This window comes from Lagenorhynchus albirostris, chromosome 9, assembly GCF_949774975.1.
Source record: "Lagenorhynchus albirostris chromosome 9, mLagAlb1.1, whole genome shotgun sequence".
Lineage (NCBI taxonomy): Eukaryota > Metazoa > Chordata > Mammalia > Artiodactyla > Delphinidae > Lagenorhynchus > Lagenorhynchus albirostris.
This window is the reverse complement of record NC_083103.1, coordinates 46413130-46426238: the sequence shown is the minus strand read 5'-3', so window position 1 is coordinate 46426238 and position 13109 is coordinate 46413130. Positions and strand designations below refer to the sequence as shown.

Here is a 13109-nt window from a genome sequence, read left to right as displayed (position 1 = left end):
GCTCCATCCCCAGGGGTCACCTCTAAGTGCAGGAGCCTAGTCTGACGGCCTGACACAACGAGGTCTGGGGGAGAAGTGGCAGGAGCAAGGTGTGTAGCCTGTCTGCCCTGACACAGTCAGGGTGTCCTGGAGCCTCTGGAGGCTGAGCTGGGGCCAACAGACTGCCTGAGCCAGGCACATCCAGGGATGCATCAATGGCACCCAGCCACCCCTGCCCCTGTGCCAACAGGACTAGAAGATATGAACATCCACGAAGCCTTCACCCTAGGGCCCCTATCAGTCCTTGGACTTGGACCCTTTTTCCCTGTCCCCAGGCACAAAGTCCACTTGCCCACTTGCCTGGGGGACCAGCAGAGGAGGGAAGGAGGGAGCTAGTTCCCACATACTTTAATCATCCAGGAAGGTCTAGGCAGGGCTTCCCAGTAGAGAAGGAACAGAGGTCTGCCCAAGGCCCCCTGGAACATGAAGGTCCCAGAACCTTTCCAGGGAGGTGGTAGCTCTCCTCTCTAGGGAGAGGGAAGATGAGTGGCCTCAGGGCCTCCAGAGTACCAGTTTCCTCAGACTTTGGCACACTTCTTACAACCAGAAGAGGTACTTGTAACCTATTGAACCCATCTCTGACTCTCCAGATTCACAAAACTTACCAGGCAAACCTAGCACCCAATTTTCATGGACAACAGCTTGGGAAAGTAAGGCAGGGTCACCAGCCTTAAATTTGGGAAAAGGAGATGGTTGCATTTAATCTCTCAGGGTCGAGCTCCATGACTGTAGGAATGGACTCCCCTAGAGCTCCTTGCTCTGTTGGCCTCGTATCCTGCCTGCCATCGCCTCTCCAAATGGGGCCACTCTGGGATATTGGAACTGCATGTGCAGATAAGGGAAGGCTGATTCCCCACAGCCAGGGCAGGAAAGGGGTCCATGCTCTTGGGGAGCCATGCCTCACCTTTGAACCTGTCGTCGGAGTCGCTCTCGCTCTCACTATTCTCATCTAGAAAAGTTAAGAGCAGAGTGCATGCTTGCTGAGCCATTGCCCCACAGCAAATGTTTTCTGTGCCCCCCACCCAGCTCTTCTCATGAGGGATGTACCTCGTCTGGGCTCCAGTGGGCCCCTGGCCAGGTGCTGCGTGGCCCGGGGCCAGGGTCCCTCAGAGCTCAAACTGCAGGTGCTAATCTATATCCAAACCCCTATCCACCCAGTCCTGGTTCGGGGCAAGCTGAGGGCCGAAGTTGGAGGCTGAGCCAGCAGAGAGGCCTATCAGCCTGGAACACAAGGGTCTTGCCTCCAGGAGGCCAAGATTTGAAATGGGAAACAGACCACAGTGCTCAGTAAGTCTGGCCTTTCCTTTTGCCAGATGCAGATTCCCACACCCACTTTCCTATTCAGGGCCTCACAGCCCAAAGTCTGCACTAACCCTTCCCAAGGCTTTCTTCCCTCTTTGGCCCTCCCCTCCTATGTGGCCACTTTTTCACAAGGCTCTACCCTCCTAGAAGACAGGAGGATCCCACGATTGCCCCATGGAAGGGTAAACTGAGGCTAGTCCATGCCTCTCCCCACTTCTAATGCCCAAGGGCCCCAGAAACCTGAGCCAGCTCAGGCATCCAGGCCTACCTCTCAGTGATGATGTCTCAATGCTGGACATGGACAGCTTTTTTAACCTCTTCTTTCCCCGCTTGGCATTGTAGATGGAGTTAATTCTTTGGACAAGCTGGGTGAGAAAAGCAGGGAGGGTGAGGCAACCCTAACACCAACTGCCCCGGCTCCTCAGAAGGCTGATTTACAGAGGCCGTCCATTCCCTTACTGGTACAAGCCTTCTGCCCTCTCCGCAATGGGCCCAGTACTGGTCTCCCTCCTGCACTGGCCCCAAGGGAAGACTGGTGGCTCCCCATCTACTTGTCCCCTTAGTGGTCTCCTGCCCCCAAGACAAGGACTTTACACTTAGCTCCCCAGAGGAAGGAACTGTGATCAAACTAGACAGGATGGGAGCTCCTGGGTCTCAAGAGTCCCTGAACCAAGTGAGACAAAGAGCTGCTCAGAGGCAATAACAGGAACAAGGATTGAGCCTTTCTCCTCTGGGCTACAACCTGGGGCCCTGGCAGGAAGGAGCTAAATTCCCAATATACCCAAGCATTGTTTGCAGGCTAAAAATACCACTTGGCTAAATCCTGCTGCTTTGGGCTGGGGATTTGGGCCTGGCTATCTATGTGTGCAAATCATTGCTGAAAACTCTCAATTCTGAGAGTTATAGAAAGGAAGACCCATGTTTGGGTCCTATGTCCTTCAAAGCCTGGATATGTCTCTGCATACACAGAGACTTCGTGCACCCCACACTCACTAATGGGGAGCTTCTTAAGGACTGTTTCCATCCACCCAGTGGCGTAGAGTACTCCCTGGGGGCCAGGCTAGCCTGTTTTCCCCTAACATCTGCACAGCATTAATCACTTAGGGCATCTTTATTGATAAGAAAAGGAAATTAGCCAGATGAAAAAGAAAGGCCAGTGCCTGGACCTGAAATTGATTTCAGGAGAATTGAGGAAGCAGGCCCAGATTAGGGAGGGAGGGAGGGAGGGAGGGAAGGAAGGAAGGAAGGGAGGAAGGGAGGAAGGGAGGGAGGGAGGGGGGGGGGAGGGGGGAGGAGAAAAGAGCCACTGCCTGCCTGCCCACCTGCCCAGCCCCAGCCAGCTCCAGCTGGGGAGGCTACCTTGGGAATGCGGCGGGCCCGGCGGCTGGACAGCAGTTCACTCGTGGTGCTGAGGCTGTCCTCATTGAGGCTGGAGGGTGAAGATGGCAGGCTCAACTGAGCCAGCAGCAGCATGTCGTCATGGCTGTGCCTCTTGGGTAATCGTGGCAGCCGGTGGCTCTTCCTTTCTGACCAGTTCCCACTGCGTAGGGACTGGCTGCCGGGTTTCAGGGAGAGCTGGCATGGGAGAGGGGACATGGGAGAAGGACTCAGCACAGATGCCTTGGCTGGCACCTGTCTGCTGGGACCTGGACAGAGAAGCCACAGGCTGGCATCCCAGACTCCTCCAAATCCCACCTGGAATTTCCATCTACTAGGGTTTCCTCTTTTAAGAGCTCAGCTGCTGATCAGCAGCTCAGGGCTAGATTCAATACTTGCTTCCACAAAGGAAGCTTAACTACTTCTTCCAGAAAAAAGAAAGCAGAGACTAAGAAAACTGGGCTGTCTATCTGAGTGGAAAAAGAAGACCAAGTGAGAAATCTGCGGGCCCCTCCTGAGCTCTGGGACACGGCTTAGACTCTGCTCATTACTGGGTGTGGTCGACGGAGCCAGTCTCCCCCACTCAGCCCCTGAGTTAGTCCTAAAAGGCTTCTCTAGCAGAGGCCAGAATCTACATGTCAACCCAGCCCTGCTCACTTCTTCCAGGGAGAATACAGGGCTCTGACCACCAAAGCCTGGCAAGGCAGGCCTCGGAGCCAGTGGCTCCCTCACCTACATGGTCCTGGGCTGCTCCCATCCCTGCCTGGATCTACTTTCTGCCTCCCTCTGTCTAGACTGACACCCTTCAGCACAGGGCACCTTACTCTTGGCGGATCCGGCTCACCACCAAAAAGCCAGCACCCCCGCAAACTTGGCATGCCTTCCACCTGCCGTCTGGATGTGGCATTGCCTCTCATCACTCTTCAGCAAGTCCTCCTTCCCTCCCATCCCCCAATTTCCCCTTCCCACCCAATCAGTCTGGAAATACAAATTCAACGGAAGCTTATTTGAACAGAGCACATTAGAGAGGTAAGTCTTTTATAAAAAGTCACATCATTCCAAAGCCAGAAGAAATAATTTTTATATTCTCTAGCCAGTGTTATAAAATATCTAGGAGAGGGGCTTCCCTAGTGGCGCAGTGGTTAAGAATCCGCCTGCCAATGCAGGGGACACGAGTTCGAGCCCTGGTCCGGGAAGATTCCACATGCCGTGGAGCAATTAAGCCCGTGCGCCACAACTACTGAGCCCATGTGCCACAACTACTGAAGCCCGTGCACCTAGAGCCCGTGCTCTGCAACAAGAAAAGCCACTGCGATGAGAAGCCTGCGCACTGCGACGGAGAGTAGCCCCCACTCGCCGCAACTAGAGAAAGCCTGCGCGTAGCAATGAAGACCTAACACAGCCAAAAATAAATAAATAGATAGATAGATGAATAAATAAATAAATAAAATTTATTTAAAAAAAAAAAAGTCTAGGAGAGTTAGAGTTGCTTGGGTAGGTCCAAGATAGGATCTCTATTCTCCTGCCTCCTGTCCACCGTGGACAAGGCCAGAATGAGCTATAGTCTAAGAGCTTCCTTCAACTCTTCACCTTTCTTCTCATTCTGCCTCTATCAGTCCATTCCTCGGAGATTCATCCATTCAACCATTTATTCAGTGGGAGTGGTTCCAGGTCCTGGAGACACCTGTCTAGTTCTCCAAATCAGGTTCTTGGGCCTACGCCTGGCCCCTAAATGCCAGTGCTGAGATCAGTTCTGCCAGAGCTGCAGAATACCAAGACTCCAACCTGGGCCCTGTCTTCCTGTTTCCAGGAAGGGGAGGAGAAATAATGATTAGACAGGAGACGACAGGGGCTCCTGCCTTAGTTTTGCAGCTCAGAGCTCAAGCAGTGAGGGGAAGAAGGTGGGACAGGGTGCCCCTAAGAGCACATCTCGATTGGCCACAAGCATATCGACACGGCAGAAGTCCCTGAGTGCAGAGCTCTTCCCTGACGTCACCTTCGCCTAGCACTAGTGAGGCAAAAAGCCTGAGTGGAAGCTGGCCCACGCCTCGTGCTGACCCTCCAGGCCCAAGTCAGGGCTGCTGTTACCTGAGCGGGTGGGTTGTTGTACTTCCTGTCCTGAGGACTCCACATCCTGTGCAAAGAGTCCAAGGAGTTCTCAGACAGTTGCTGGGATTTTCGTCCTGCTCTTCGGCTCTTTAAGTCCACATCCTCATACGGATTCTCCTTGGGCAGATCTCCTGCAGAGGAGGAAAAGTTAGAGAAGGGGGAGAAGGCAAGAAGGAAACACGCACACACACACACACACACACACACACACACACACAAATAAACAAGCAGAATTCCTGTGAGCCAAAGAGAGTGGCTTCTGCCTGGCCCTTCAGCTCATGAGTCATGCAGCTGCCCGTCTGCAGTGGGGAGGCTACAAACAGATGCTGGCTCCAAGTCCAGAAGCTGAACCCCCCACCTCCAGTTCAGCTCAGCCTTGCCTGGCCTCTGCTTTGTAAATTCAGGGACTGCACAAGACTGGCTCAGCCACCCATGCCTGTGCCCAGCCAGAGGACAAAGCCAACGCCAGGCGTCTCTCCTTGGCTCCAGTCCCTTTGCTGCGAAAGCCCCAGAGATATACAGTTCAAGGTAGAAAAGGCTTTCAGAGGTCACACGGCTGTCCCTTCACCCACTGCTCCCTGAGGACCACTTCTGGAGATGGGCATGGAGGGGCGCTGCGAACTCTAGGGTGCCGGGCTTCACCAGCCCTCCCTCCTGCCTGTACGCTGTGCCACAGCTCTCTCAGGACAGGGCTTTTGCCTGGTACACCGAAGTGGTGAGCGCTCAGTATTATTTGTTCAATGAACCGCTCTGACTACAGCGTCACTCCACTTCCTCCACCACAGACCTCAGCAAGAAGACAATGGTCAGCAATCCCCTTTTGGAATAAACTCTCCTGCTATGACACATGGGAGATGTGAAAGGCTTGAAAGGAGTTTGGGCTGGAGGGGTGGGGTTGGTGGGGAGTTCTTGTTTCTCTTCTCAGGACTCAATTCTAAAACCCCTGGCAGTAGGCACTGTATTGGCACTCAAAGTCCAAAGCATAGTCCCTGCCCTTGAAGAGAAATGCCTTCCCACAAGCCATGCCCTCCTGCCCCTTTCCTGCCAACATATACCTGGACTTTTCTAAAATATAATAATATCATGAGCAGGGTCAGTCCTGGAATCACAGTCGTGCAGCAGAATCACAGTGGTGACAAGGTCCACGGGGACTGTGAGGAAATACTGCCCTCTACTGCCCTTTGTCTTGTCTTTCCTTAGCCTCCCCTCGGTATCAAGGCCACTGTTTGGGACGCAGGTACTAGTGGCCAGAATGCGGCTTTGCTGGAGGTGGCACACAGGAAGCTGCTAGCAGGGCTCACTCCAGCTTCTCCAATCAGCAGCGGGATTGAGCTTGGGTGATCACTGAGCCCCAGGGATGCCTGCCCGTGCCTCCCACCATAGAGGAGTTCAGACGTCACTTCTCAGGGAGCAGACAGAAGAAAGAGCCATAGACTAGACACAAAGGCCACTGGGTGTGTAAGCTTTCCTAGGATAGGACACAGGAGAAAAACCAAATCCCTACATGCTCCTTTCAGATTTTTCCATTTCCAAAACCAAGATCTCCCCCCGTTGTGGTATCTACTTATTACTATCATGGAAAACCACCATGAACTTAGAAAATGCCTTTACAGAGGTGTAGGGGGAGGGATGGGGGGGGCTGTGAAGGGGGGATTTCGGTCACAGCTAATTAGACTGCCATGGGAGCAATACAAATCTCTGTAAACTTATGAGTCAAAGATGGGTCAAGGAAGGATTTGGGACTGAATTAAGTGATTCCCAACATCAGCAGAGTCCCCAGCAATTGAACAGACGTTTTCCTGTAACACAGTCATGCTATGAAAATGACTTGTCTCCATTCCAGAGCCCTGACTAAGCAGAGCTGGCCCAGCAACCCTGCCTCCAGAAGCCAAATATGAAACCTGGCATCCCCTGCATGTTTTCTCCAGCCTACCCCACTGTGGGCACTTTGGGAGGAATCAGGATAGACTCTGTATGTCTTGGTCCCTCTCCAACATATATCCTACAGCAGTGAGGTTGGGGGACCAAGGACTGGAGAAAGCCAGGACACAGTCTTCCTGATCCTGTGAAGCAGGACAGAGCTAAAGGGGTCAGGAAGAACATTTATTCCAGGCTCATCAAATCTAAACTGCTTTGGGCTGGATGACCAGCCAGAGTCCTTATCATCATGCCCCAACCTACAGGATGACTCTGTCTCAACTCCTTTAGAAGAGTTGCTCCAAACTACTGACACTTGGTGCTGGATAATTCTTGTGGTGGTGGACTATCCTGTGCATCTGTAGGATGTTTAGTAACAACCCTGGCCTCAATCCACTAGACAGATGACAGTAGCATCCCCTCAGTTGTTACAAACAAAAAAATGTCTCCAGACACTGTCAAATGTCCCCTGAGCAGATGGGTGGCTAAATGGATGATGTGTGGATGGGTGGACAGATGGACGATGGAAGGAAGGAAGGAAGGAAGGAGGAAAGGAAAGGAAGGGAGGAAGAAAGGAAAGGTGGATGAGTGGATGGGTGGACGAAACTGTGCCCCCATTCCCACTCACCCCATTAAGAACCACTGCTTTAGATAGATGTTTCTAAACTTCCTAGCTTCTGAGTGCCATGACGTGAGTCCCAAGGCAAACCCTCTTTTCCTCCCTCCTTCACTCCTTCTCTTCTCTCCCTTCTTTCTTTCCCCACAATCAAAGCTGTGAACATTAATATAAAATCCAAAGCTCCGGACTTCCCTGGTGGAGCAGTGGTTAGGAGTCCACCTGCCAATGCAGGCGACCCGGGTTCGATCCCTGGTCCGAGAAGATCCCACATGCCACGGAGCAACTAAGCCCGTGCGCTACAACTACTGAGCCTGCGCTCTAGAGCCCGCGAGCCACAACTACGGAGCCTGCGTGCCACAACTACTGAAGCCCGCACGCCTAGAACCTGTGCTCCGCAACCAGAGAAGCCACCACGATGAGAAGCCCGCGCACCGCAACAAAGAGTAGCCCCCGCTTGTCGCAACTAGAGAAAGCCCGTGCGCAGCAGCAAACACCCAACACAGCCAAAAAATAAATAAGAATTTTTTTTTTTAAGTTAAAAAAAAAAAATCCAAAGCTCCAAGAAATAGATGTAGGAGACTGAGGCCCAGGGAAGTAATAGACGCACATCAGTGATAACCTGGGACCTGAGAACAGTTGGGAACACCAGGGTCTCAAGCCCAGTATTGCCTCTGGAAACTAAATTTCAGGAAAGCCTTAAACGCCTGCTCCTCCCGACTGTTCAGCCCTAACGTCAGCCTCTTTCTTCTCCAGCAAGGTTAACATCCTCTCTGATATAACCAGGCCACTAATCATTTCTCCAGGAAATGACGGCTGGCCCTGGCCCAAGCCCTGCCTCCCAGCCTTAGCTTGGGCCCTTCACAGCCCCCGTTCACCTATTACTCTCAGCTTCCTGGACTGTTCTGACTACCCTTCTGGAGCTGCCTCACGGAGACACTCCCAGCCATCTGTCCAGGGAGTAAGGGTGCCCAGGGGATGGGGATGTGCAGAGACCAAGCAGTCCCCGAGGCCTAGAGCCACTAAACGGAGTCTGCTGAGAGCAAATCAACCCCAAAGCAATGGCTCAGAGCTGGGAGAGGAGGAGGGCTGGAGAGCCGGGCTCGGAACCGTCTCTGGAGGAGCAGAGCCACAGCGAAGCAGAAGAAGCTGGAGCCGAGGGGAGAAACCTGGGGAAGCTTTGGCAGGGACATGGATGGGAGACCGGAAGCCTGGCAGACCTCAAGGCTTTCACCTGCATTCTTGCCCACGCAGCTTCCTCGAGGGTGCTCCACGCTGCCCTTGGAGAGAGAGAAGAGGTAGGCCCTCCTCCCCCGAGGCCTGGCCTGAGCAGCTCCATCTCATCAAGCCCAGCTGTGGAAGCCAGAGGTCTCAACCTTTCCCAGCTTTGCTGATGAGACAAGGGACAGGGGCATCGCCAAGAATTTCTGCTTTGCACTCTTTTAAAGGCGCTGGTCAGAGCCCAGACTTATCACATGGATCCTCTTGAAGGAAGAACCCAGTTCCACCTAGCCCTGCCCCCACTCCTCCCCACTTCTCCTTTGGTCACTAACCACAGGTGCCAAGCACCCCACCCCCCAACAAACGCACAACTGGAAGAACCAGTTAGAGAAGGGGTGTGTCTGTGCACAAGCACTGAGAATTTCCCCAAACGGAATCTTAAGCTTCCCAGACCACACCCATGGCTAGGGCCGTGGGTCTGCAGATTCCCTCCCCAGCCCCCTCCTGCTTCCAACCAGCTGTTTCTCCTGGTTCTCAGCCTCCTCCCCTCCCTCGCACAGTGGAGACAGGGCCAGATTAGGGGCCCAACTCCCGCGACAATACATAGCACATCAGATGGGGAGCTCTAAGGGGCCAGTTGTTACCACCCTCCGAGGCTGGACAACATTTACCAACTGCCCGGGCACCGTTCCCTGGACCGCACCTCTGGGTGGCAGCCTCTATGCTGTTAGATGTCTCTGTTTCCCAGCCTTGGGACAAATGAGAGAAGAAGGCAGAGGCTCAAAAAGCTTTGCAGTAAGGCTGACTGGCTCTGTCCCCAGCTCCCACCCCGCTCAAGTTCCTGGAAACTCTCCCTCAGCCCCAGCTAGCTGAGGGGAGTGGGAATCTCTGCAGGAATGCAGCCCAGGCTCCTTGGTCAGGCGCCGAGGCCACTCCACATAACTCTCTAATAAGCTGCTTCCTTGGGTGCATTTTTAACTGTCAGGCTCAGAACGCAAACGATTATAAGGCTTTGTAGGATAGCAGCGTCTTCCAGAGGCAGATGTCAAATTGGACAGGCGAGAATTAACCAGCCCCACGAAGCAACATGGCAGTAACTTTATTTCTGAACCACTCTATTGCAAATTAGCAAGATAACCTCAGCCTGTTTTGGAGTATTTCACCCCAGTTCCCAAGGTGTCATGCCTGGTATGGGCAGGAGGCTAGCACACTCCCCAGGGCCCCTCGTTCAGGTCCAGGGCTCACGGAGAAGACGTGTTAGTCTCTGGGCCAGCTGGCCCTCAGCCTCTTACAGACACGGAACTCCAGACCAATGGGCTGGTCCCCGAGACAAAGACTCAGCACGGGAGCTCTGGCCCGTGCCCACCTCCCGCCACAACCCGATTATCACACCCCCAGAACAAAGCTCCGTCTGGTCCTGGGCAAGGGAGGCAGCACAAGAAAGAGCTGGATAGTCCAAACCCGAACACCTCAGCCTCGCAGAGCACAGGCTGGGCCAAGAAGACAGAGAAGGCTCCCAAGAAGTCAGGCACTGGTCAGTGGGAGGCAAAAGTGAAAGTGACATTCAGAGTTCAGCAACAAGGGCCCCCCACCAAAGCCTTTAAGGGTGTGGGTCCAAATTCTTGGGCCTGTCGCCAGGGAAGGAGAAAGGGTAAGTCAACCAGAATCTGAAAGAAAGAGAGAGATTCTCCCTTGTATTTCCCTCTGGCCTCCCTGGTCAGGTCGAGAAGTTCAGGCGGGGCTGCTATGGGGATACTGAAGGAGGAAAACGTGCCCAGGGCACTGAACAACCGGAGACGCTGAAACCCACCCTACCCTCACACCACAAGGGCGACGCAAAACACCCAGGTGCCCTCCCTCCTCCCTCCTCCCCATCCCTCTTCCCCCACTCTCTACACAACGCTCCAAAGACCCAGAAGCTAGTGGAGCAGCTAAGGAACATGCCCCAGTCCCAACCTCACCTCATACCAGCCCTCGCCCCTAGCTTCTGGCTCGTCCAGCTAAGAAGCATGCAAGCTGCTCCTCTATCTTCTTGCCTCCTTGAGCAACATCTCGCAGTGGCCGCAAGCCCCCTCCACTGAGTGAGGCTCAGACACACTTGCCTCCCCGTTCCTCTGGACAGGGAGAAATGGTTGAAGCAGCCCTTTCTCTATTCCAGCTCAGCTGATGCAAGAACATTCCCCTGCATGAGATCCCCGGGCAGCACAGAAAGGCTGCAAAGCCTCCTCAGAGAAGAGAGGCCAGCGAGGCCCCAGGGTTGGCAGCGCCTGGATCCTGAGCAGGGGGGCAGCTGAAAACTGGAGTCTGCCCTGTCCCCTGCGGCAGCCACACTGGGTGCTCCCAAGGGCCCTGGGCAGCAACGACACATGACAATTCCTCTCAAACTAGAGGAAACAGACTTGTACCCTGCTCAGGGCTGGGAGGCAGATGGGGCTGTGCCCCTGATCCCCACAGCTCTGGACCTCAGCTCTGGGCGACCGTGTGTACAAAGCTTTTTCCCAGTAGTAAAGGAAGAGGCCTCCCTCCCCAAACCCATTTGCTGTTCTGGAGAATCTCGTTCCCACAGTCCTTCTGATATGACCGAATTTCGGACGGCTACATGCTATACACTCCCATCCTGGGAAAGCAGTGCCTGTGTGGACCTGAGCACTGCTGCTGGCTTCCCAGAAATCCTGGCCCAGCAAGTTGTACGGAGAAAACTGGGAGACCGATGGCTCCCATCAAATGAGGGAATAGAGGACCCTCTCTTCCGAAGATCCCACAGTCTTATCTGGAGGGTTCTCCACTAGGGCCACTCCTCTCTGTATCATGTTCACTCACTAAGACTATGTCCTTCAGCCCCCCACCCCGGCCTAAGGCAGAGATAACACAGAGACAGAGACAAGGGCGGGAGTGGTCAAGGGCAAGGGCACTTGACCTTCCTTTCTCTTCAGAGACCTACGCTGAGACACACGCTTTACTTGAACAAAACTGAAGCCCCCACTGAAGAGAATGAGGCCAGAATTAAAATAAAAGCCAAAAATAAACCCAACCCAGCCTAGACAACTAGCCTTTTGCTGTTGCTCAAACACAAATTTGCCAACGCAACATCCTCCCAGTTGTTGGAGGGCCGTTCTCCACAGTGTCCTACATTTCTGACCTTCTGAGCAAGAGGAATTAATGGTTCCAGACTATCTTTTCAAAGATGTTTATAGAGCAAACAGCCTTGGAAGACATGTCTCCTTGCAGGGCAGAGGCAGATTTGTTTGCTGACCAGAATGAAAAGGATAAGTCTCCTCATGGGGCAAAGGTTTGCTAGCAGCCCCTTGAAAAGCTTGGGGTTTCTTAAGCTTGAGGTTCCTCAGCTGGGCTGCAGACCCACCACGTGTGCAGCCTCTACCTGGACCTCCTCCCCACTGCCGCATGGGACTGGGGAGCAAGGGGAACCCATGTGAACATCAAGGTCACGTGGCCTGCTGTGCCATGAGTAACAAAGTCCTTTGTCTGTGATCTAAGCGTCTGTGTCTTCTGCCAGCATCTGTGAACTGGGGCAGGCTAGACTTGTTAGCTTGCAAGCAGAGTGAAATCTCAGATACTTTCACAGTTCTTGACACCACTTACTTTAAGGGAAGAGTAGGAGAGATACATATTAAGGACCAGGCATTGTGCTAGGTACTTTGATATATATTTTATCTCATTTAATCCTAACAATAATCCTGTGAAGTGTTATTACTATTATTATTGTTGTTGTTACCATCAAAATATCATCATCACCATTTCATAAGAGAAAAGGTTTCAAAAAAGTTAAGTGATTTGCCTAAGGATACACAAGCTAAGAAAGGGCACCTGTTGGACTCCAAAGCCTTTCGAAAATAAAAGGAAGGGATGATGTGGTTTCCCCCTTCTTGTGGTCCCAGAAGCCCTTTGGGTTCCAATTCATTCAAGGCCAGGCTTTAATCTCTTAGCTGCTCAGTCTTTTAAGCTGCTTTCTCTGATGCCCGTTTCCTGAAGAAGTTCCAGAAGCTGGGCCAGGTCTGCCCACAGCGAATGAAGTGGAACCTGGAAGTGCCCCTCCTGTAGCCATTCTTTTGCAGCACCACAGACGAGCCAGCCCCCCACTCTACCCCTGCTTACCCACAATATCTTCATAGGCATTCTCTTCTAAAGTGCTTTTGGATCCAAACTTGGGTTGGCTCTCAGTACCATTCTCAGTGGGAGAAGAAGGGTACAGGGACTGGAGACTGGATGCATCCTCAAACTCAAAGGATTTTCTGTGGATAACAAAGAGTTTGAGTCATTCCGGCGGAACCCGACTCCTGCTGCCCTGGTGGGGAATGGCTGAGGGCGAGAGCAAAGACCGGAGGTCCTCCTCACAAAACCAGCTACCGAGCAAAGCATCAAGATGGGTCCAAACTTGCCATCCAGATGAAGAGACAGATGGTCTGAAAGGCCCCAGCCCTGGTGCCTGCAAATAATACCAATAACAACTACCACAGCCGAAAGGGATGTTATGTGTCAGATGCTGTGTCATATGCTCTACACATGTTGG

At 53.1% G+C, this 13109-nt stretch overlaps 1 protein-coding gene across 9 annotated transcripts in view; it reads right to left on the bottom strand.

Annotated features, from left to right (window-relative positions):
- The window catches only part of DENND2B (DENN domain containing 2B), a 155680-nt gene that overhangs the window by 18194 nt on the left and 124377 nt on the right, over nucleotides 1-13109 (bottom strand). For all 9 annotated transcript variants that reach the window (XM_060159724.1, XM_060159725.1, XM_060159728.1 and 6 more), the window contains 5 exons: nucleotides 12695-12831; nucleotides 4807-4958; nucleotides 2701-2916; nucleotides 1610-1706; nucleotides 944-988 (listed from right to left, as the gene is read on the bottom strand). In XM_060159724.1, the coding sequence (XP_060015707.1) occupies nucleotides 944-988; nucleotides 1610-1706; nucleotides 2701-2916; nucleotides 4807-4958; nucleotides 12695-12831 (647 nt within the window). The remainder of the gene's footprint in view (nucleotides 1-943; nucleotides 989-1609; nucleotides 1707-2700; nucleotides 2917-4806; nucleotides 4959-12694; nucleotides 12832-13109) is intronic.